The sequence below is a fragment of the Falco peregrinus genome, chromosome Z (assembly GCF_023634155.1).
Source record: "Falco peregrinus isolate bFalPer1 chromosome Z, bFalPer1.pri, whole genome shotgun sequence".
Lineage (NCBI taxonomy): Eukaryota > Metazoa > Chordata > Aves > Falconiformes > Falconidae > Falco > Falco peregrinus.
The window spans coordinates 7095250-7119167 of NC_073739.1; the positions used below are offsets into that span (position 1 = coordinate 7095250).

Genomic DNA, 23918 nt, shown 5'->3' on the forward strand with positions numbered 1-23918 from the left:
GAAGGAAAGGCCTATACTCAAAGGAACATCTGAATAAAATTGAGACATCTGCAGTAAAGTTTTCCCTTCTCCCTAGAATGTTTGAGATGAACTCGGCGTAACACTGCCTTCCAAGAAAAGACAGGGTGATCAATGCCGGAGCACATCAGGCTCCCTTGGACAGGCCAATCAATGCAAGAAAGAACCTTGCCCAGGGCCTTATGCAAATAGAAGCACGTCCTGCAACCCGGGGAGGGAACATGCGCAATAGATCAATGGCATCTGAAAAACCTTACAGCTATATCAGCCTCAGACAGTAAATATATAATGATGAATCCCTCACGTTCAGCCGTGAACTCTTTAAACTAGGTTATTTTCAACAGCTGGTTTAAAAAAATCTGCCGGGGCTGTAGACGGCAACGGTGGCGAAGTGAAATGAGATTACTGAGGGTTAAAGTAACAATGCTTTTTTTTAAGGCTGAGAAAATATAATCTCTGTACTTTAACACCTTGTAAAATGCTGGAAGTTATGTGCCCACTGGCGTACAGACAGAGAGAGGGGTGGCTGAGGTTTTGTGCTGTTATTTTCTATTTTTTTTTTTAGAATCTACCTGGTGAAGTACTCAGCGAAGTAGAAAAAAATAAAAGGTTTATCATTCAGAAGAACTACAGTACCAGAGATCTAAGATCACAATCATCGCTCTGTTGACTGAAATTTATTCTGCCAAAGAATATTGTAACTATATTTTTTATACCCTTGATTATTTTAGACTGAGTTTTAAAGAAATTTGAGATAACACTCGGGCTCTCAAGCAAAGCAGCTGGCATGTAACATTACTACTTCAAAAGCACTCCCAAATCGGAGTAAGGTAAGGTGCACTTGGCAAGATGCACTGAGCAGTGTTTTTGACCATAGGACCATACAGGTTCACCAACTGCTTGGTAACTACATCAAAATTGCTAAAATAACAAGTCTTCCCATGGAGACTTGTGGGGAATGATTCCTAAAGATTATTCATCATCTGTTCTGGGAAAGGGATAGGGAGAGAAAGGAGGAGGATGAAGGAACCAGCAAGAAAGCCTACAAAAAACTTTTCCTCTGAAGAAACTCTGCTTTTAAAGATCACTAGCGGCTCCTAACTTCATAGCACAAAGGTATAATACTCCTGTCAGATGGCTAGAGCCACCCCTGGATGAAGTATAATCCAGATATCGACAAGCAAATAAAATGCCTTGCTTAATCAAGCCTGTAAAAACCCCATGCACTCAGTATCCTGGTACTGCAGGACAATGAGATTCACTATTACATGTAATTCGCCTTGGAAAATGGAAAAGAGAAAAATAACTGATAAACCTATTTATTTTTTCATGTATTTATGAGGAAATTTTACTCCCGTGTTGTGACACTTAGCATTAAAATCTCAGTTCGGTTCTGTGGTGTTAAAAGCAAAATTTTCTCAATGAATATATGTGCAAAATCTACTTAGGTATTTTTACTTTGTATCACATTCAAGCAAAGCCCTTAAATAGGATTATTTTAACATTTAAACACTGGTAGTCATGCTATTATTAATATTAAAATACTTCACTAATATACTGAAAGAGCTATGTAACACATCTTCACTAGATTAAAGAAAGGAAAGTTCTAGGATAAAATGCAAATTCCAGCTGCTTCTTATAGCACCACAGTTTGAGAGCTCCCTTCACCAAAGTATGCTTGGATTCCTTTTACTCCACCTGGATTTGTAATGCCTAATATATTATTAACTTGCAGTTCCCTTGGTTGATCCACTAAACCGGGTCTTAAAGTCTTATAAGATTTCTACTGTTCCACACAAAAGCTATACATACACTTTTCACCATAATTAACATTTAAATTAACAGTAACACAATACACTTGTGGAGTCTTATTGGCATAAGATCATGCCACAGAAATGGGAAAAAGTATGGAATAACAGCAAGACAACTTATTTTTTTAATGCTTTTTCCATTAAAAACAACCCACAAAACAACCCACAAAAACCCAACCAGAATTTAAAACAGTCAAATATTTCAGATTCAATAACTTAAATGCAACCACAAAATATGTCAGGGAATAATATGTACGATTTTCCCACTTTCTTCATTGTATAAGCAAATCCTTTTTTTCTTTAATAGTGTTCATGTATACATTCAAAAAGAACTGCAATCCCTTTAGACTGTGATGATGTCAAATGTTGTAAAATCTTTAGCATTAAGTGGCTCTACAAACCAATCTAGAGAGATAAGTAACAACCTAAGAAGTTTAATAGAATGCCAGGGTTTTCCATACTGTACCTGCTGGGAAAAACACCCACCCAGCAGTTCTCATGTTGTTCAAACCTCCAGCCAGCCCAATGCCTGGACGCTTATAAATGCAATGACCACATCTGCATAAAGTGGAGTTCTAAAAATTTCATTTTCCTGTCCTGATGCCAGAAAAAGAGGCATCAGCAGAGGATGCGGAAAAAGGAAGGGTGTGCATACTGCAGCAAAACCGGGCACCTGCTGGTGAGGCTCAGAAACAGGTGGATTAAATAAAATAAAGAGGAAGATCTGCATTCAGAGAAGATTTTACAAGATTAAGAAGGCAAAAGATGAACTTCAACGTGGATGGGGTGAGGAGCTAGAAAGTCTGTCGAGGAGAACTGGAGACGGGACATTTTATTTATGCAGCAGGACGGTACGTGTACTAGTGTCTTGGTAATTCACCTCGGAGAGCCAAAAAAGAGGTGAACTGAAACAGTTTGCATCAGAGGAGTGGAGTTAAGGCAAAGACATGGTACTTAGAGGTCTGGGACAGCAGACTCGTCTCCCATTACCGTTGATGGATTTCCCCAGTGTCTGGAAAAGCTCTGATGAGTATGAGATGGTTCAGGCAGAAAATGCATCTAAGTGCACGCCTAGGGATGACAACTTGCAACTTCTGCAAAGTTTGGGCAACCAGTGAGGAAACGCATATCTAGGCAAGACACTGTGGAAAACCATTTGTCCTGGGTCCTGGAGTTAGCTGTTGGGATCAGCAGTGTCCTCCACACATTTTAGAGATGACTGCACACAGACACTGCCCCATCAGCTTTGATAAGGCTGAAGGGCAGAAGTTTATCTGCACAACTGAAAGAATGAGCGACGTGTTCTTTGAACATGCTGTCCTGTGCTTCAGCTTTTTCTTTTTTTCTTTCAGAGCTAGAATTTGAATGATATGAAAAATAAAACTGCCTGATAAGTACAATGTCTTGCAGAATTTAAAACAGTTGAAACAGGATACCAATGTAAAGGAATTTATTGAGCCAGAAGGAAGTTTCTAGTCAGATACAGGGATAGATGCCAAATATGGTTTTATTTAACATCTTCATTAATGATCTGGAATTAATTAAATTTGCAGGTGACATTAAAGCAGGAGAAACTGGCAAGAGAAGTAAGGCATGAAAGACATACAAAACGAGCTTCCAAGAGTCATAGACCTGTAGTGCAAAAAGGATTGTTATGACAATCGAGTTTGTCATCCGGCGCAACAAGGGCCCCAATGCAGGTAGATTTAATTTGGAAGAACATGAGATAATATCGTTAGGGGGCAAAAATCACGTAGTACATTCAGTGCTGCTGGTGAAAGGGAAATTGAGAGCACAAAAATACTCTGAGGGATGTACAAACATTAGCGGGTACCAAGTTTAAAGAAGCTTTGGGGGAAAAAAAAAAGATAATTTACTGCCATTTTGGCTGCACTGACCAGAATGTTGCACAGTTGAACAAAGGTCCTGAGGTTCACCTTGAGCTATTTATAGTAACTGCACTTAAAATATGGAGTTCAATTTCAGCATACTACCAAGAAATGTTGACAAACAGTACCAAATTCAGACAGGCATAGAAAGACAAAAGAAAAAATAAAAAAAGAAGACCTATTTATGTATAGTCGCGGAACAAGGAGATTGAAATACAATTCAAAAAACAATTGCTACAGATCAGAAAGCTCTTCATACTGAAATCTAAAAATAGACGTTCACCGTGTAGTGCCTGGAATGTAAAACAATGCAGAGAAATTACAAAAATATACAACTAGTGAGCTGATGCAGCTCTAGAAAAATTCTCTGCAAAGAAATGCAGAAAGCACCGTGCCTTTGACCTCCAAACGCCATAGGATACAAACACATATTTCCAAGTAACTGGATTTCCAGGTAACCCTAACTTTTACTTATCTCCAGTTCTTTGTTCATTTTATAATTGGCATTCTAACTTTGGTGTCGAACTAGAAAATTAACATGAACGGACCAATGAGATGTAAAGAAATGATGGGTGGTGCCGGCAATTAGTACTCGGTATATTGTTCCAGTCCATGAAACATCACCCTTTTCCTTTTGGAAGAAGCGGGGAAGGGGCACACGTATGGCTAGCCTCAGACCACGGACTGGGCGGAGTGAAGCATGAGATATTACATTAGCAAATGATTAAGAGGAAGCAAAAAGTAATGAGGCTGAGCAAGTTATCTAGAGCAAGGTAACGAGGAGGGATGAATATTCGAAACACAAGCCTGTTCTGGAAGTGGCCAAGGCTCAGGCTTTCATTGCAGCCATCCTTTTCTCTCACCCAGCAGCAAGGCTGAGGGGGCTGGGGGATGAGCTGAGGAAGGGGAGGCCTACACGGCATTTAAACTAAAATGCCAAAAAATGAGAAAAGACACGCAGCTACGGTGCTTGGAACTGCTTAGTAATCGTTCATCATCCCTCTGTCTCTTCCCGTTAAGACGATCCTTCCAGACTGCAAGCTCTTCAAGAGAAGGCATTACTATGTGATTGCTACCGCGGTGCAAAGGGATAATAAAAATAAATGGTAGCAAGTGAAATAACGATGCCAGCATACACTTGTCAATTTACTTATTTAGGTTGAGAGTGGCCTAAAATGTTTATCTGCTCTGTGTTAAAATGGGACTGTATGCATATGAATATGTATATACATACCCCTCCCTTCCTTTTTGTGTGTATGTGTCACTAAAAGCCAAATGTGATCAAGAGGTTGCTCCCTGTACAGCAGGCAGTGACACGTATTAGGATACTTCAGTCTGTTTTTGCTCAATCCATTGCTTGATTTCCTTACTGCTGCAACCCCTCGCCATGGGACCTGCAATCCCTTTTGCTTTCCGCCACAAGCTGAATCCTGTGCATTTCAGAAAGCATTAGCAAAAATGAGACTGCTACTTCCAAAAGTGAGTCAGGTGGGAAAAAAGTTGTTTGCAAACCTTGGTGTTTGGCAGTTTGACCTGGTTTTGGGTGACACTTGGCGCTTCCAGTGGAGTGAGCTGGAGTACAGAGAGGTGCCAACTCCAGAAAGTTAATCCAAACTGGGTTCAATTGTTCGTGGCTGAAAACACACACCTGCACGCACTGACTTTCACCGGAACACGGACTCCTGGGTCACACCAAGGATCGATGGTCCCAGCCAATTACTCACGTAACTCTTGCCATGTGTAGGTCATGCTGGGTAGCAGCTTTGTCCCAGTCCTCCCATGCCCAAACAGGCCTTCCTCATCCAATGGTGAGAAACCTCATTCCACCCTAGATTTTTTCATGACCGGTTTTAATCCATTTGTTCCTGTGCCAACATTGTTCTCTGGCTTACATGGCTCTCCCTCCCTGCTGTTTACTCTCCCGATGTATTTGCAGCGTGCTACCAATCCCTCTAAGCTTCCCTTCGCCGGGCTGAACAAGCCATGCTTTTTAAACTCTGCTCCTGTAGCAAATACAGAATAGACACTGAACTTTCTTTTTCTTCAATAGCTACAAAGTTAGTGTACGAGCATCAGAAGATTACACAGCTCTTATGAAGACTGATAAGCCTAGAAGGTGCACGTGCTGTTTCTACTGCTGTATCGATTCTGGTGCTCGTGGTAGGCAACATCTCCAGGTGGCACCACATCACGGCACGCCTGAGCATCCTTCATCGTTTCTAGTAAAACAGGCTCTCCATTGCCCTGAGTGTAATGACATCTCTTCCCCATATCTCCTCCGAACTGAGTTAATCTTCCCGAATGTCTCAGATTATCTCAGATTAATCTCACCAGCATGACGGCCAGCATTAATATTTCCCTTCCCGGGACAGAAAGAGCTAGAAAATAACAGGATCACATTTTGCTCTTTTGTTGCATTCTCAGGTCATTCACTTACAGACATCGGCGATGAACCCACATGTCTGAGGGCTTCATGCCCATGTGTCCAAGGAACCATCCCTGCTGTTCTCTGTTGGTAAGATCGCTCCTTGTACACAAATGCAGATGACTAGCCAGCCAATGCCTAAGCATCCAGAAGTTTGAATTATTTCCTTTAATTTCTATTACTGCAGAAATTCTACTTCTGAATACCGATGGTGACTTTGGCACTTCATGCCAGGCGCCAATTTCGTTAGTGCATACTTAGTTTGTGTGCCCATATCAGTAACAGAAATGCTAAAAGAAACACGCCCCAGAGCTTGTGATCCTAGTTCTGTCCAACCCATTTCACACAACCCACTGCTGCTTCTCCATTAGCTCCTCTTGTCCACCCTCATTTCTCGTTTGACCTTTTTCAGATGAACAAGCATTTTTCCAAGAAGCACAGCAAAAATATAGCTTAAATAAATAACAAAATGGAGCAAATATCCCGTTTTTATTTTTACACTTATTTTTCTGAGCCTCCCTACCTAAGTCAGACCTCACTCAAAGCAGTGCTAATGTAAGCCCACAACACAAAAAAAGGTGAGACCTAAGAGAGCAGAGTTGGGTGAGATGATCTGTCCAAAGACTGGACATATAACCCAAGTCCCCATAAATCTAGAAGATAGCATCCCATACTGCTCTCCCAACTGACATGCAACATCTAAAGAACATCTCCCCCCCCCCCCCCCCCCCCCCCAAGTTTAATTCTCACAAAGTCTTGAAGCACAGTGATATTTTGCTTTGTTTCTTCACAACATGCACCTTGGTCACTGACGTGTTTTTGCTTCTCTGGTCTCCACTTCCAGCTCTCTCCCACGCTTCCTACAGCTATAACAGACCTTATGGTACTTCTGCTGCACATCGATTTAATACATCAGCCAGAGGAATTAAGAGTTGCATATCCACAGCACCTGCTCTAAGCTAATCAGTTCTTGAGCCAAACCAAATATAAAAAAATGAGTAGATAGGTTTATTTATATAAGTATATATAAATAAAACCCCACATATAACAAACCATTCAATCTGAAATTTCAGGAAATTAAATTAATGAAAAGCTAATGACAGGTTCACAGCCCAGTCATTAAGGCTCTTGTATTGCATTTTGCCTGTGCCAGAATACTGATGCAGCCCCAGAGACCCCCAGGTAGCTCAGCAGGTGGCCGTTTATCATCACTATTATTACGGCACCTCTGAGCTCAAGCCTGGGTCAGGTCCTCACCGTACTCAGCACAATACAACAGAATGAAGTGGCAGTGCATTGCAGCACATACCTCAAAATGATGGACCTAGAATTATCTCAAATGGACAAAATTGGCCGATTTTGATGGAATTAGGACACTACAGTGCATGCAGTAATTTGAACAGTGTGTTTTAAAGGCTCTTGTTTTTACAAAGCTGGCTAAAAATATGCAGACACACAGAGACGTGCACACATACTTTTATCTACACCTTTGTGCAAATTGTCAATATATACATCCATCATTTTAGCCAACAGACTATCATGAATAGTTTCTCATCTGCTCAAAAACAATGAACCTACTTTCCTTCTCCTAACTTAATTATATTACACTCCCCTGTGCACTTTGTATTTTTACAGCAGTATGACTGCCATAAGCTGGAGATACCACTACTGATTCTCACAATTTTGTCACAATTCCCATGGTACTTGGTGGTTTTTTTTTCCCTTAAAGATATTACTAAACTAAAATTAAAATAAAAAAAGCAACACTTTTGGTTCATAAGGTGCTGAGGAAACCCTTGAAAACGCAAAGCCTAAGGTCTCAGCAATACAGGAGGCAAGCAAGCGAAACCTTCCACAAAACCTTTTTTTTTTTCTTTTTTTTTCCCTAAAATCTCAGGATACTGAATACCTAATTGACAATTTTGAAAGCTTAGATTTAACAATTCTTCTCGTGATTCCAAAATGAGTAGTTGTCATGTGTTTTTTACAATGATGGACACAGCTAGTTTTTTTACATGTCACCCAGCATCCTAGGACCACCCTTCCTGCCCCCACTCCATGCAGCCAGGCCTTGATGCTGTAATTACATCTGCAGGGGATGGCCACAGCACTCAGGTAGGCACGGGGGCACAATATATCTTTTTTCCTGTGCGGGTCTTTCATGGAGGCAATGACAAGGGAAAACATTCTTTTTAAAGCAAAATAATTGTAAACTCACAAAATTTGGCAGAGAAACTCAAAGGAGGCGTTGTACCAGAAACTTATTTTCTGTAAACTAAATATAAAATTGACTCCATCAACTTGAAATTCTCACTTTCTGTTAAATTTCATAAAATTATTATAAGCTAGGAGTTGGGAAAGTTCCACACTTTACTGTCAACTACAGCAAGCTGCTTCTGAAAATAAGTCCCCGACTACACTGTGTAAGGGATAACAGAAGTAAGAGGCTTGTGTTCATGAATCATGGCTTGATTTTTTCAAAATCAGTAATTAGCAGAACACAGTGACCCAACACCTATTTTTTAGTGGCTGTGTATTCAAGAAGCAATTTATGTGTAGGTATTATTAGATGCATATTTAATTTCAAACCACAATTACACACAGTTTTAATTACTAAATATTAAGATACATTTTAGCACATGGTTTACAATTAGCATTTGTAATTCATGCTATAAACAATACAACTCACTACATTTATTGGTGGAACTTTACTTCCCACACATGTTCAATCACTTTCAATTATTCTGCTAGTAATCTATGACCCAGCAAGGTGCAGAAATGGTGTGCCTACGCTGCAGCTACTGGGTAACAGTTTCTGTGCATTCAAGCATGGTATTACAGACTCACCCTGTTTTTCTTAAACCTCACACTCACAAACATGCAAAAATGGAGATTAAAAACCTGCAGAGACCAATAAAAATGTTAGATGCTGTGGCATGTATTTGAAAATTGCAACCAAATTTTACTGGTTTTTATAATGAAGGACTTCCAAGCCACAGCCTGATTTTTATGGTGAAATGAAATTTGGAATGAAGAACAGGTTCGGCCACCAAAGGTTTGCAAATGAAAATGTTCCTCCTTTGATACCAGTTTCACCTGTGGTGGGCGTACTTGCTTCCTTTTCATGTGGAGTTTCCCACCAAAATGCATGCCCACATCCCAGCACCAGCCCTGCAGAGGGACGAGGGCAGAGCGGAGCTGCTGTTCCTGCGCCAGCTCCTCCAGTGGCTGCCAACAATGGCGCGCCTGGATGTGTCCTGCCCCGCAAGGCTGAACGCTTCCCCATGCCGTGCCGGGGCAGCCACAGCTCTTCCCACGGGATGCTACTGACAACCACGAACGAGTTCTTGCTTAATACCGGGTTTTTCTGGTTTTCTGTGCTTAATGCCAAGGCATCAGGTTTTCATTGAGAGCCTCACGCCACGACACAGTGATGAGCTGGGGATCGCGGTGATGACTGCAAACGATCGGGACGGACCTCGCAGCGATGAACGTGCAAAGCAAATTGGAAAGATACTCCCTGAAAATGCAAACGCTTTTGGACTTTTTTGCTTGTTTTCTTTTTCCCTGCCAGCACAATAGAACGCAGAGGGCCCAGGCAGAAAAACCTTCATTACAAATTAAAGCCACATGCTTCACACTGCTCTCCTGCAAGAGGCACGGCTGCCGAAGGAGCAGCTGTGCAACAGGTCTCCACCACGACTGTAACCTACAATTTTATGCATCAGTTGACCCAAAGACTCTTGCATGGTGAGCGCAGAGGTAGTACGGTTGCTATATGGTGTAGCTGCTCCATCACCCTCATTATGTCCCCCCCACAAAGCATGAAAAGAAAGTGATCAAATATGTATTTGTCATAAGACAGTAATTGCCCATCAGCTGTTCAATTCTTTTTTTTTTTTTTTTGGAGTTCTTTACAATTACAAAGTGCCATATGGATATAAAGTTGAAGAGAAAGGAGAGCATAACAAAATAAAATCTTAGAAATTAATATTGTGATAAAACAATTCAGAGTTTATTTCAATGATACCTGCTTCAGTGCATGCATTATTTAATTAAACTGCTTTCACTGGAGCTCAGATATCAAACCACCTCCACCAAAACCAGGTGTTATTAACCTTTGATTTTTTTTAAAAAAACAATCGCACCACATTAAATATACTTCTCGGCTCTAGTTTTGCATGACAGATATGTGATGTGCCAATGGTTATATATTATATTCTTCCTCTCAGGCATGCATCTCCTGCAGAGACAGCAGACTACAGAAGCTGACCCTTACTGAGACCATCTTGTCTCTCTGACAAAGCTCCTTTTTAACTTCTTACTTACTGGTTGCTTCCTGTGATGGATAAAAACTTTAGCTCAGCTTGTGATAATTTCACAGGCCCTGAGCACCCTGACCCTGGAAGCCCCAAGGTCAGAAGTCAAGTCTTGTTCTGAAACATCTGTGTGCTTCATATTAAAGTAGAACAAAAGTGAAGAAATATCCACCAGTGTGACAAGAGAAACAGGCAAAATGGGAATGACACATTGGTCATCTGTTACCCATGCCACCTCAAGCCACTGACTGCAATGTGATGAAAAAACTCTCCAAGACTCCTTCGAATAAGCACTTTGTTTAGGAAACACTGAGAGAGGTCTCCAGCTGATTCCCACTCCTGCCCTGTGCTAACCGTACCGTATCCGTAGGTGTCCTGCAACCCAAACAACATGGCTTTACAAAACCTACAGAAATTCTGCTAATGCTTCACTTTGGACAGACGAGGAAAGCCAAGACAGAAGGGATGCTCCCTACCCTTCACTGCGTCTGAGGAGTAACAGGCATGCGCAAAGCAACCCATTTCTTGCCCAGAGTTGTGATCATAAAAGGAATTGTTCATCTCCACAAAGCTGGCCTCTTATAAAGTTTTGCAACTATTTACCAACCTGGTAATAAAATACCTCTGGAAAATGACCAGCTGACCTGTTCTCAAGTCTCTAATCAATACATATCTTACATGTTGTAAAAATACTCTTCTAGAAACACAGGGAAAGTAAAAATGGCCTTAATTTCTACAAATTAAAAGGATTAACAAAAATGTTATGTTCTTAAAACAAGACAAGTGGTCCTACTCTGGATTCTTCTTGCTACTTAGAGAAGTACAAGATTGAAAACAAAACACTCATGCATGCATTTTCTTAACTGAGGCATTCATTCATCTTATGCCAGGCAGAAACCACTTTTACTAACTTTCGTGCTAAACTGATGTGTTACAGACAAAAGATGTACTTCAGCTCATTCCTGTGTCTATAAAACCAATCGCAATGTTCTGCAATATATGTTTTCACAATAAACAAGGAGCTTTTTTTTTTTTCCTTTTTACCACTTTTCTTCAATGAACATGTTCTGATTACACCAGCATGTCACAATTAAATCAGGAGCCTATAGCTACACTTAAAAAAAAGTACACAGCTTCAACAGGCAGCTTCATATAGCAGGTGGGGTCAACAATCTGCCTTCAGAGACAAGGGTGAAAGACTGACAAGCTGCATGTTCAGCAGTCCCAGCACCAGCGGTAGGGCAGCTCTACACTGAGCAGAGTCCCCTCCACCAGAACCTAATAAATGAAAAAAAAAAAGTCTTCCCAGCAACTTCTGCAGGCCTTTGTGGAAAACCTGCAAAACTGGGTAAAACCCCCAAATCTCCCCTCGTCTTCCAATATAGTTCCAATCTATACCCAAAAAGGTGCATTTGTTAATGTGACTTTAAAACCGTTTTTGTACATTCTCAGTCTTTCTGCCCCAGAGCACAAACCCATTGAGCGCTGCCTCTTGGTGCATAGCCTGGACACAGAGGATCTATGTGTTTTGTCTTCCCACAGTCTTTTGGGTTTGTGCACACTTGGGACCTTACTGACTAACCCAAAACCAGAGAAAAACGCAGTGACCTTCCAGTTGCAAAGAAATCCTCACAGATCTGTATCTGTTTGAAGTTGCTCCTAAATGGTTGCTTTCAAGAAGGTGATCACAAGGAATTTAGGAAAATCTGTGAAAGGCTTCAGGAAAGAAGGCAATCGAGAAGTCACACTTACCAACTCTACAAAGGCAAGTCCACCATAGCTGTGAGCAACAAAAACCACGTTCTCTGCAGCTGACTGGGAAATAAAATGGTCCCAAACATAAACTGCATGTTCTTCAGGAGATCCATTATCCTGCAGAAAGAAATTATGTTTGCGACAATTACCTTTTAAACACTGGCAATTCTGTCTAAAAGCAACATGTTCCTATATGATAAAGTGTTTTGTTAAAACAAACCTCCAATGAATATACTCCAGTGTCAAAAAAAGAACAGATTAATTTGTCTAAATAAAAGAAATTTAAGATTGCAATTTAAAGGCAGTAAAACTGTTGCTTTACTGTGGCTTATTTTAATAAATACAACAAAAATTATGCATCTGCAAAATTTTGTCTAAATACCATGATGGTAATTCAGCTAAACAGAGGCATTCAAAGAAATTATGAGCCACTGCTCTGATTTTCATTCTTTTGACAACTCTTTGTCAAATGTTTGTTCACTGATGGTTTGTTTAAAGTAGTTAAGCCTTAGTCTGGTAAAACAAATAAAAACAAGTAGGAACAATATAAATATAATTTCAGTCTTTACAATTTTTTCATATTATGGGCCAATGGAAATCTGCCAAAGATTAAAATTATGGTATTTGCAACTACCCTTTTGCATGCAATTTTTCGCAACTGCGGACTACAAGATACAGCACAGATAAAACACCTCTTGACTGCTCACATGTCAGCCATTACTTTGGAGTCTGTGGTAGTTAGGGGAGGCTTTTCTTATTATTATGGAACAAGAATTTGTGAACGCCAGTCAGTGTAAGCGTCACTGAAGGCATGGGGATGATTTACACTGATTTTAGCACACTCTCCTCAAACATCGGTGCTCTGTGCTCCCACCTCTACCTCAGAGGTTCTCAGAAAGCCCTGCACACTTCTGTATATTACTTATTTCCCAGGTTGTCTGTGTCATAACTACAAATCTGTCTAGTCCCAGATGACGAGAGTAAGATGCTCTGCTAGCTCCCCTGCCCCACCAGGGTTTCACACCCTCAGCACAGCACTGCAGGCGCTTTCCAGGCTCTTTTGTGCCAGGAAGAGCTTATCAGTCAAGGTCACGTCATTTCCTAAAATTTGCATCCCTTTCCTCCTTTGCTGTGCTCCACCAGCAGCTTCATACCCCTGGGCGACTGAGATGCAGACCCAAAGCCTCATTTCCTTGGGGGAAATAAAGCACAAACCAGCAAAAGCCACTGGCAATCACAAGATGCTTATTATATAGTCTGCATTATTGTAACTTTACCAAGAACACTGAAGTGATTTAGGTCTTAGTCCCAGCCTGCAACTCAGTTTTGGGAATTTAAGCTCTTATGAGTGTCTAAAATCAATGGGAAGACAGACAACTAAATAACATGGTGGATTTAGGCTTTTACTTCCATTCTCACACCCGGTTTCCTAAATAAGAGTGAGAAGGCTAGAAATCTTTATGGATCTGGACCCAAAGCTTTTAAAACAATTATGTGCTTTTATATTTTTTTTTTCTCTAAGGTAGCAGCGATTAAAATGCATTTATCAAATTTGCCAAAAAGCACTGAAGGTATTCTTCTTAACCGTGGACAGATTCTGCTCTTGATTGACTATGACAGAACATAGTTTTAACTAATTATGTACCAACTATTGTAAACCACCTCAGCATGAGAAAGGGCTTATTTCCTTTCAACCCTGTTTGAAATTTGATTGTAGAGATAAGTAAGGGAGGTAAAGACTCCTCCCTTTCTGAGGAAAGTGGGAAGTTTTTCAAAAGAAATTGAATAAAGAAAATATGATTGACAGACCAGTTATTAAGATAAAGCTGAAGGACAACTTGAACTGGTGTTTCCTACGGAAAAGTGATGTACACTAAGTATGATATGTATGGGAAAGGCATATTAAACCCTGGAAGAGTTTTTAAATGACTAGTTTATCTAGAAGATTTACTTTAGTTAAATATGCAGTAGGTATATGTTTGTTAAATAATAACGTTATCAGTAATTCTCTTAACAGCAGTTTTTGTACAGGTACGTAACCCTGCTTTAACATTCTGACAAAAAGAGGTGGTTTCTGGTTAATATTGCCTTTTCAGGTATTTTATGTTACTTCTACAGGCTGCTGGGAAAAGCACACAATTTTAGGTTTCCATAAGACTAAGACAGCAGCAAGAAGCTTCTAAAGGATTCAGAAATTCAGCCCAAAAGAGCCTCCACCAATTAAAGCATAACCAGTGGTCTAGTAAACCGAATCATTAACTGCACAGCTTCACAGTCCAGTACAAAGACTCAATAGGATTTCATAAAGGCAATAAGAAATGAGCTGGAACAAGTTAGATATACACTGTAACTACAGTTTCCTTTGTTACCAGTGAAAAAAAAAAGCCATAAAAAATGTCAGGATAAACTGTGTTGCTGTACACACTCTGCTAAACCCTAAACAAGGTAAGAAAAGCACATATGTGTGAGAAGGAGTTCGGGAGGAGTCGTGTATGTCTAGAAGAAAAGCTCTTTCTTCAGAGCATCTGCTTATATTTTTCCCCTCGTAACAAGCCCATCTTTTAAACAGCTCAGATGGAGAATAAACCGGCGCCGTGTCCGTACAAGAAACATCTGGCTGCAGGAGTGGGCACTGCAGAGTACGGCCAGTCTCCTTTGGATTTCCAGTGGTGCTGGGTCCATCAGGATTAACCTCCTCTGCCTGGCCAGGGTTAAATGATGAGGCTGGATGCTGCAGTTTTAGCATGAAAGGTGACAGTTCGAGGCAGCTGTTGCTTTTCTTCTTTTCATCACAGCTAAATACAATGCACTCATATACCACCTTGCTAAATTATTTGATGCAGTAGGAGCTCCTTGGTCATGCTTTACATAATTATCTATATGACTGTACAGAAGGGGATGGAGACATCAGGCTACATCCCCCAGAAGGCAGCTGAGGCTGAATGCGTCCTCATTTGGGAAACAGACTGAGATGGAAAGGTGCTGGGAGAGCTGAACTTAAATTTGCAGCTGCTGAAAGTTGGTCACCTATAACCAGTAATTCTGGGTCTAAGGATGAGGTCTGATTCTTTGGAGGTGTGGAAGTCATATAACTGTGGGTCTCCATCCCTCTGAAAATCCACACCCCCTCCTACACCCCCATACAGAATTAGAAATAAAAGAAACAAAAGTTAAGAAGCTTGTCATGAGAAAAGGCCTCTGTACAATGCTTAACGAAAAGTAACCCCAAACCAGGCACTTACGGGGTCGCTGCTGCTAAGGTACCTCCTGACTGGAGTCCTGCACCCCAGCTCCGTGGTGCTTGGTGGGGGATGGAGCAGATGCTCTGAGCACAGAAGATGCAGCCTTCACCTGTGCTCCCATCATGCAAAATCCTACCCGCCTCCATTTTTCATGGAACACTATCAGTAAGACTTAGCCTTTAATTAACTAATAAATGAAGAGACGTCCATGCCTTTTTCCTAAAAAAACACTGCATTTTCGCTCTTTTCACCAACAGAAATAAAACGAATATACCTCATTTGCTGTCAGTGCCTACCAATGCTATGGAGACTATCAGATATTGACCACCTGTCATACTTGCATGCAGCAAATCCCACCACTGAAGATTGCCTTGGAAATAAAGGTGGATAAAATCATTTAACACAAGTGTTGCCAAGGAATTTTAGATTGCTGATGTTATATTTACTCATTTTCCTGAATGCTAGAGGAGGTACACATTTCTGGAACCTGCTATAAAAGCAGCATCCACAAAAGTAATATAGAATATAAGCACCCAGGTATTAGGTTCTGATTCGGTTAATGACAGGTGCATGGGGGGGCTCATCAAAAAGATGCTCTTGCCACATGGACATACTCCTTTTGAATGAGAAAAGATCATCAAGTGTTTGCAAGTAGAATGAAATTTTTATTTCATTTTGAAGAGATGAGTATTCACAAATACTGGTTTAAGAACAGAACAGATTCCTTTTTCTAGGGATAAAGGGCTTTCCCCCCGGTATTTTTTAAACACTATCTCTTAACTAGGTATAAAAAATGTCTCATTTTTTAAATCAAAATAGCGATTGCTCAAAAACTGGTAATAAATGGTTAACAAGGAGCTTTTCATTTTAGTATCAAAGGTTTAATCAAGTAGTTCAACAGTACAGTCTATGAAAGTAATATGACAATGATTAATAAATTCATGTTTCTCGTATATATGAAACCATTCAATATCCCAGGGCCAGAACCTCTCCTACAGCCGCTGGAAGCAGCAGCTTGCGATAGGGAAGATGCTGCTGGTTGCTGATCTGCTTGGCCTCAACTCAAGTCCTGGCATGGGTCAGGGATGTCATGGGCTGCTCCAGCCCAGCCCAGCTGGTTTTAGGGGGGACTTTACACCCAGAATGTCTAAGGTCCAAGCAACTACGTTGTTTCAGGGTCTATGCCACGCTAACAGAAACGCACTTGTATAAAATGCTGCTTGCTGTCTCTGTTTTGCTTTGAGAAAACTGGCTCGCAGATTTACAGCTCTCCTGTAATCGTTTTTAAGTCCCTGAAAACGCCAAATGATTGTGGGTAAATTCTCGGGCCATCCATTGTGCAAAAAAAAGGAGGCAGAGACCACAGATTTTGGTCTGTCATTTTTCCCAGTATTGCTAGCACCTAATAGTTGAACGGTATGTAACATCTTAATGGCTGGGGCCATTAGGAATATGCAGATAAGCAGTGTGCACACAGTGAATACGGTGTTACGTTCTGTTGCATTCAAAAAACAGGTTGAATTTACTAGTGTAATATCACAGTCATTAATTGTTAAATACCAAGCTGAAGTGATGCAGCCACCGAAGCCTTATCAACTATGCCAGATTCTAACACCTAGACATTGCAAGGTCTGCAGTTATGATGGACTACCTGAGTTGATAACACATGGAATTATCTAAACAACATTTACATATTTGTGTAATTATTTCCTAAGGTTAATTAGCTCCTGCAAAGCAGCTTGCCCTTTGAGACTGCTTACCGTGACAGGTTCACATATTTCCTGTTTCGATGCCAAATTTTACAATTTTTTTTTTTTGAAGTAACCTGTTGCTGGAAAGTTACAGTTGGGGCAAGAGCTGGAGGCCTTGAACTACTGTAGGCTTTACTGGGGCAGAGCAGCTCAGATCCCATCTTAAAACTTCTAATTCACTGAAACTCAAAAAAATCAAACCAAGAAAATCAAATTAGTTTTAAGCTCCAGTGACAGCTCTCTCCTTTTACTTTGTTTTTTTAAATCAGGGAGTTGGAATCACATTTTTTTTGCGACAAGTGAAAAGTGAAATGCATACAAATAGGGAAATATGCCATACAACTGAATAGCTTTTTAACAATTTACTTGAAGGTGGTTTCTATAATTACCGCTTATCACAGCAAAACAATTTCTCCTTCTAGCTCGATAAGTTACTGTAAACAAGTATGGTACATGTGTTAAATATGGGTGAACAGAACTGCACACTGGCTGGGAGGCAGAGAGATGGAGAAGGCTCAGGTCTCTTGTCTCCCGTCCTTCCCTAGAGAGGTTAGACCCTTCCCCACCAGCAAGACCTTTGCAGTTCTGTACAGCTCATCCCATCGCCTCAGTGAGCCTTGGGGCACGCAAACTTTTGCAATCTCCCAACCCTTCTGAAAAAGCATTAAATTAAAATTGATATGTCATGTTAAGTATAACAACATAAACACGTAACCTAGAAGCAGCAGCCTGTGACCGAAACAATCTGAGATGAAATAGCGTCTTCAGTGGAGACTGGCTAATGCTGGTATCTTCTGTACAATAATAGCTGTATTTTACTGTACAGAAAACTCTGTTCTATTAAAAGCAAATTGTATGTTTGAGGGTCTGAAATGAACAGTGAAGGGATACAGTTTGTTCCCTGCTGCTATGCAGTTCTTGATTATCATAACCTGACTCACGCCAGCATCGTATCGTGCAGCACCCCTAGGTAATGGACCCAGTAAAAATTAAATGGATTTCACTGGAAACTCTCTAGAAAGCATCACTTTCACCAGAAAGTTAATATATGTATGTATGTATATGTATGTACGTGTATATAGAAACCAGAAGGCATGGGTGATGAATGCTGAAGACAAATGAATGGGGAAGATTTTAATACATGCTCCTGCAATGGCAGGATCTGTGGAGCTCTGGCCTAATTAGGTACTCAGTAAGTTAGGAGGAACTCTGCCACTTGCTGTAATACCAGCAGAGTTAGAAACAAACTCTTCAGTCCTTGGAAGAACCCAACAGTCCAGAGATGGGCATCTGGGGTTTGCCACCACTGGGAACAGCCCCTCTTAGCTCTGGCTCCTCACGTCCTCCCATCACTGCACTCCCTTCTCCTCTGTGCTACTTCAGTACTCCTTATACGCTTTCCCTCCTTTCACAACCTCAAATTAAAAAAAAAGAAAAGAAAAGAATAAGGGTGATATCAAGTCTCTTTTGCCCTTTCCACCACACCACCTCCTGTTCTGGCACGACCCTTTTCCAGCAGGTGCCCTCTCTTTTTCCTCCCCCAACAGCAGCCTTATGAGTACTAAATGATGCTCATCAACTGCTACATTTTCCTCGATTCTTCTGCAAATGCTTGCCTTACGCGAGACAAAACCTGTTCCATTACAGCGGAACATAATGAAACCACATGATGGCTTATTATCACCGAGAAGCTCCAAAACCTCACTGGAGGACAAGATCTAAGGGATCTGAAGGCAAGAAAGCTGGAACAGAAGGCAAAAAAATAGCCAGCATGTGATTTTTTTCCCCACAAAGACAGAAGCTGTGGTATTACAAGCAGAGAAGAGGAGGAAAGTAAGGAAAGGACAGGAAAAGAGTGGAAGCGAAGACCTTGTATTTATATTTTTCTGCAGCATGAGTACCTGAAGACATGACTTTACAGCATCAAACTCAGGCCATTTAACAAGAATTCATCTTTAATGGAGAAATTCCAATATGTTAGGAAGCAAATTCCAATATGTTAGGAACCATCCCATCTACTTGACAATCTTTTTCCCCATTTTAATCACAGAATTGAAAGAACCCTTGCACAGATATTTCTGACATGCTTCCTGCTCCAGCCCAAGAGGTGATCACAGGAGGCAGCAGGACATTTTACTAATAGTAGAAATTGTATTTCTGCTTTACTTACTGAAATGGGTAACGCTAGTCCGTATGCTAAACTTACGGAGATACGCACACACGGAGAGAAGCTGCCTTTTGCAGAACTCTTAAGTAACTGGGTTTTCAGGAAGGATGGTGATGGACTGCTGTCTACACTGGGCAACTGCAGCTGTAGGAAATGAGACAAAAGGATGCTGTGCAATACAGCAGATGAGGGTAACAACATCAAGATCACCTCAGCAGCAAAACAGCTGTGACCGGGGGGGAAGATACGGCCCCAAAAGCAATGGTGGAGACAATTTTGTAACAAATCTTAAATCTGACAACACATGCGTTGGGAATTCAGTTCAGCAGGTCTTAGCAGGTGTGCTGGGAAGCAAGGACAATGACTGAGCAGTGGGTCAAGGGAGTTATGTTAGTTGCTGCATCCTGAGTTGACTGAGAAAGAGATGGCTTGAAAGGAAACAAGAGGGGAAGAGATAAAATCATAACAACTGATGCTTTGGCCTTGAAATTTTGAATGGAGGACATGTTTCTTTCCTCCCTTCTTCTATGGGCTCTGTATGGGTTTTATTTACATACTTTGCCCCATCACAACAACAAAACCCAGCAGGATTTGATCAGCCGTGTAGGTGGCAGAGTGGGTTCATGGTCACCAGCATCTGGTGTAGCTCTACAGAAACACGGAGCATTCAATCTGCAAACGCTCAACACTGAAATAATGTAAATACATTATTGGTGAGTGAACGTTATTTAATTCAGCAACTGTATTGATATGTATTCAAAACCAGTCACATCGTATTTTCCCTTACTTATGACCTTAGCAGGGATTAAACCAAGAGCCCTCAGATGTAAACCCACCAGTCCCTTTCACTTATCTGGCAGGAATAATTGGGGAAATGCAAAGACCATATTATCTTTTTTAAGGGCACTTTCTGAGATGGGGGCAAGATATATACTGTGGCAGTAGGCAGCAGCTGCTTTTGAGACAGAAGGAGAGACCAGGTATCAGAGTAGTGAAGTCTGGTCGTTTGCAGAGTTGCAAATATAAATAGCATTGCTGAGGTTATTATTTGGCACATGCCTTCGGAAAGCAATATGGCAAAGTGACTTAAGGTTGTGTTTTTCGTATTACAGATCTCAGTCTTATTCCCAGACCTATTTGAGGCGATTCCATGTAATTCCTTGTGCCTATTTTATTTGTGAAGTGGGCCAGTGATGGAAGTGTTCCCTATACAGCTCATGAAGCCCTAGAAATAAAGATGTTGTGTGTATAGAGTCAGCAGCAGAAAGGAAGACCAGAAATCTTACATATTGCAGTTAAATACACATCATATTAAATGAGAGAGCAGTCCCACCTCCAAAGCTCCCAACAACTCATCAGGAAAGCAGGCAATCTTGACAGACCCGCTAACTGAACACGTATTACATGAAACGTGCCGTATCTGGCATATCTAATACCGAAATAAAAGATGTAAAACAAAAATGCATCTGGCAGACTGAGACAATATTTAAACTGTCACCATCAGCGGAAAGGGGATGAAGGGATGGCTTGGGAGGATGCGCCGATACCCGCGCTTCCCTATGGCTTGAACTGCTGAGATTAGGTTTAAAATGACAAGTTTTAGCTAATGCAAGACTGATGATATCTAGCCAGGTTTTTTACATTTCATGTTCTGGCTCCTCCCTGGGGCCCCTGTTCTCCCCAGCTCCCACTGCAATTACCATCCAAGACGACTTTGGATCCTGTCCCACTTTTCCCACTTCAGATGCAAGCTGGGCTTTCCCTGGTGAGGGTGGTCAGGAAATAAAATTCAGACGTATGCTATATATATGTGGGAACAGAGGGAGCTTGGATCCTAACCTCCCTCAGGGCAGCAGGAGGGAGCTACTTTTCCCCTTTATATCCAGCTTTATTGCACACAAGAGAAAAAACCGAAGCAACTCCAAGCCAGAAAAGAGTTTTCCCAGCTAAGCCTTCAACTAACTCGATTTCCGACCAACAACCTAGACCTGCTTCTGGACTAAAAAAAATCCCAAACCACTCCTTCCTCCCATTTCCAGAGTGCTCCAACCACCCCTGCTTGGTGAGGAACAAGCTGACCGTGGAAACCAAAACGTTCTTTCCACCCTCCTGGCCACGGGACATGACTCCGATCCCTCATTTATAATATTTCAACAGGCAAACAATGGCCCGAAACCACAGACCGGAGTCGTCAGCGCCCACAGCTATTCTTCACAGAGGTGCCAGTGGTCTCAGCTGCCTTAATGCATCGCTGATCTAATACTGTATTTCAGTTTTGGCAAATGCAGGTCTTCGCAGGAGGCCTTCAGAGCGCTGGCACATCAGGACCATGCAGGTGTTACAGCAATATACGAGCATTTTTAACAGGCTGGGGCTGCAGGTGGAATTTCTTAGCTCTGCATTTGAAATGGAAGTTGAGAGCAGTGAGCTCGGCTGCAGATCCGTGCAAAAAATACATGCACAAAGCAGCAAACTTTACCTGTGTTGTTCAATCCGCGATGGCTCCATGCAGCAAAGGCTCAGCCTTTTCGCACGGTGAATGTTTTCTGCTGCGAGGTTGCTGTGTTCAAACACCCTCCCTGTTTCTTCAGATTTTTGTTAGGGAATTCGAAAGACTTTGTAACTTGAAGGGCTTTGCTGTTTACAAAGTAAACCCCAGATCTCAGGCTAAATTAATTAAGTCTCGAATGTTATTATAGCATCATCTCCCTGGCTGAAGTGTCTATCTGCTTGTCAGTCAGGGTAAGACAACTTTGTCAGGCTGTTGTTCCAGCCTGGATTTTCCCGTTTCTACTTCTGCTGGAGTCTGGCATGTCCTGTCATCACCACCTAACTGTCTTCTGGTAAAGCACAGGAAAGGAGACCGCAAAGAAGAAAAATTAAAACAAAATCAGCTTCCCAGTGGCTTTTAATCACCATCTCTGGCCAAAGCTTGGGGTTTGCCATTTTAAATGATGGGTTGGTTAGTTTTTTTTAGTGGCCAGTTACTTAATAAGCTGGAGAGCAAATAGTTAAAAGGTTTCCTTCAGAGCAGATCTTGCCCCTGAATATCTGCAGTATTCTTTCTGTTTATATTTTTTCCAAATTGACAGTCACGGTAGGAGTCGCCCAAGCCATTTATTTTATCATTAGGACAAGAATGTAAATAAACACAAATATGACATTTGTCTTTTTTAGTCTGGGGACAAGAACACTGCTGACTCACCAAGAGGAAAGAGGTGCAGAAGAGAATAGGAGGAAGGAGGGAAATGAATCAAAGGAAGTTTTACTTTAGAAAAAAATAACCAATTTCCCTTTCAGCTCTCTGACCGACCTTTGAATTTTTGCTCTTTTAGTATTTTTTCCCCCTTTCCATATAACTTGCAGCATTCCAGGTGAAGGAAGCCAGATTTTGAAGTAGCATCTTTTGGCAAACAACTTGGAAATTCTGTATGGGAAAACTCATCAGACTGGTTGTGTGGAAGCAACTCCTCAGACCAGTCCGGTCTACATGGTCATACCACAGCTACTGAGAAACACCTGCACAGTTTACGTGAAAATCCCCATGCCATGGTGCCCTGAGCATGGTATCTGCCAGCCCCTGCAGGTGGACTTACCTATTCTAGTTTAAGGAACAACGGCAGCAGTTTGGCCAGAGAGACCCCAGTTGGTAACCCCCCCCTCCCAAGACTGGGGCAGTTGCATTTCAGTACCCTGCTGCTGGTACGTATCCCCTGCATTTCACATGCATCTTTTTTATGCCTCCTCATACTTTCTCCTTTCCAAACTACTTCATCTCATGGATCGAGATTCTGCCCACAACATACTTCTGTCTACTGTAATGAACATAACCAAAGGCGTCCTTCTGTGTGACTGAATTATGGGAACAGAAAAGTATTTCTAAACCAAACCGTCAGGTTGTATCTTTGCAGCTACCTCACCTACCAGCTCTGCTTCTGGCCATTAACAGACTAATTGTGGGGGCAAGTAAATAAAAAATGAATACAGTACTTTTACAAAAAGAATTATACTTGCAAGACAGAGAGATCATGTCAGTTGTTTAAATGACTACATTGCATTTTTCTAAACACTAAACCCAATTCCCTTTGAAACGAATGTATCTGAAACATTTGAAAACTTGTAATGGAAGTCATGTAGAAGTGTTATTTTTCTATTTCCTAAAGTACTTAAATACCATTTTACTTTCCAGTTCTTTCAATCTGTTTATATGTTTTAATGAAAACCAGACTTTTTTTTTTAAACCATGCTATTGCAAGAAAAATAGCATTTTGGCCAAGAAAAATGCAGATTTCCCCACCACAGGAAACAATGAATCTAACAAACTTCAACACATTTAAGTAAAACAACAACTTAGTATTTTCATTAACAGCTATGGCTTCAGAACAGAGCTCGGCAGTAAAGTCTCTGTTACAGAGTTTGTGTCTCTTACACGCACTAAACTAAATAGAACAGCTTCGCGCCGTATTTTTCTTCTTGACATCTCTGTCTCTATTTATTATGCACACTCAAGAGCAGTTATTTAAGTGAAAGAAAGATTTAAC

General features: G+C 41.2%; 1 protein-coding gene across 2 annotated transcripts in view; it reads right to left on the bottom strand.

Annotated features, from left to right (window-relative positions):
* FAM172A (family with sequence similarity 172 member A) overlaps positions 1-23918 on the bottom strand; it is a 270279-nt gene that overhangs the window by 102368 nt on the left and 143993 nt on the right. For both annotated transcript variants that reach the window (XM_055790377.1, XM_055790378.1), the window contains one exon: positions 12215-12334. In XM_055790377.1, coding sequence (XP_055646352.1) covers positions 12215-12334 — 120 coding nt within the window. The remainder of the gene's footprint in view (positions 1-12214; positions 12335-23918) is intronic.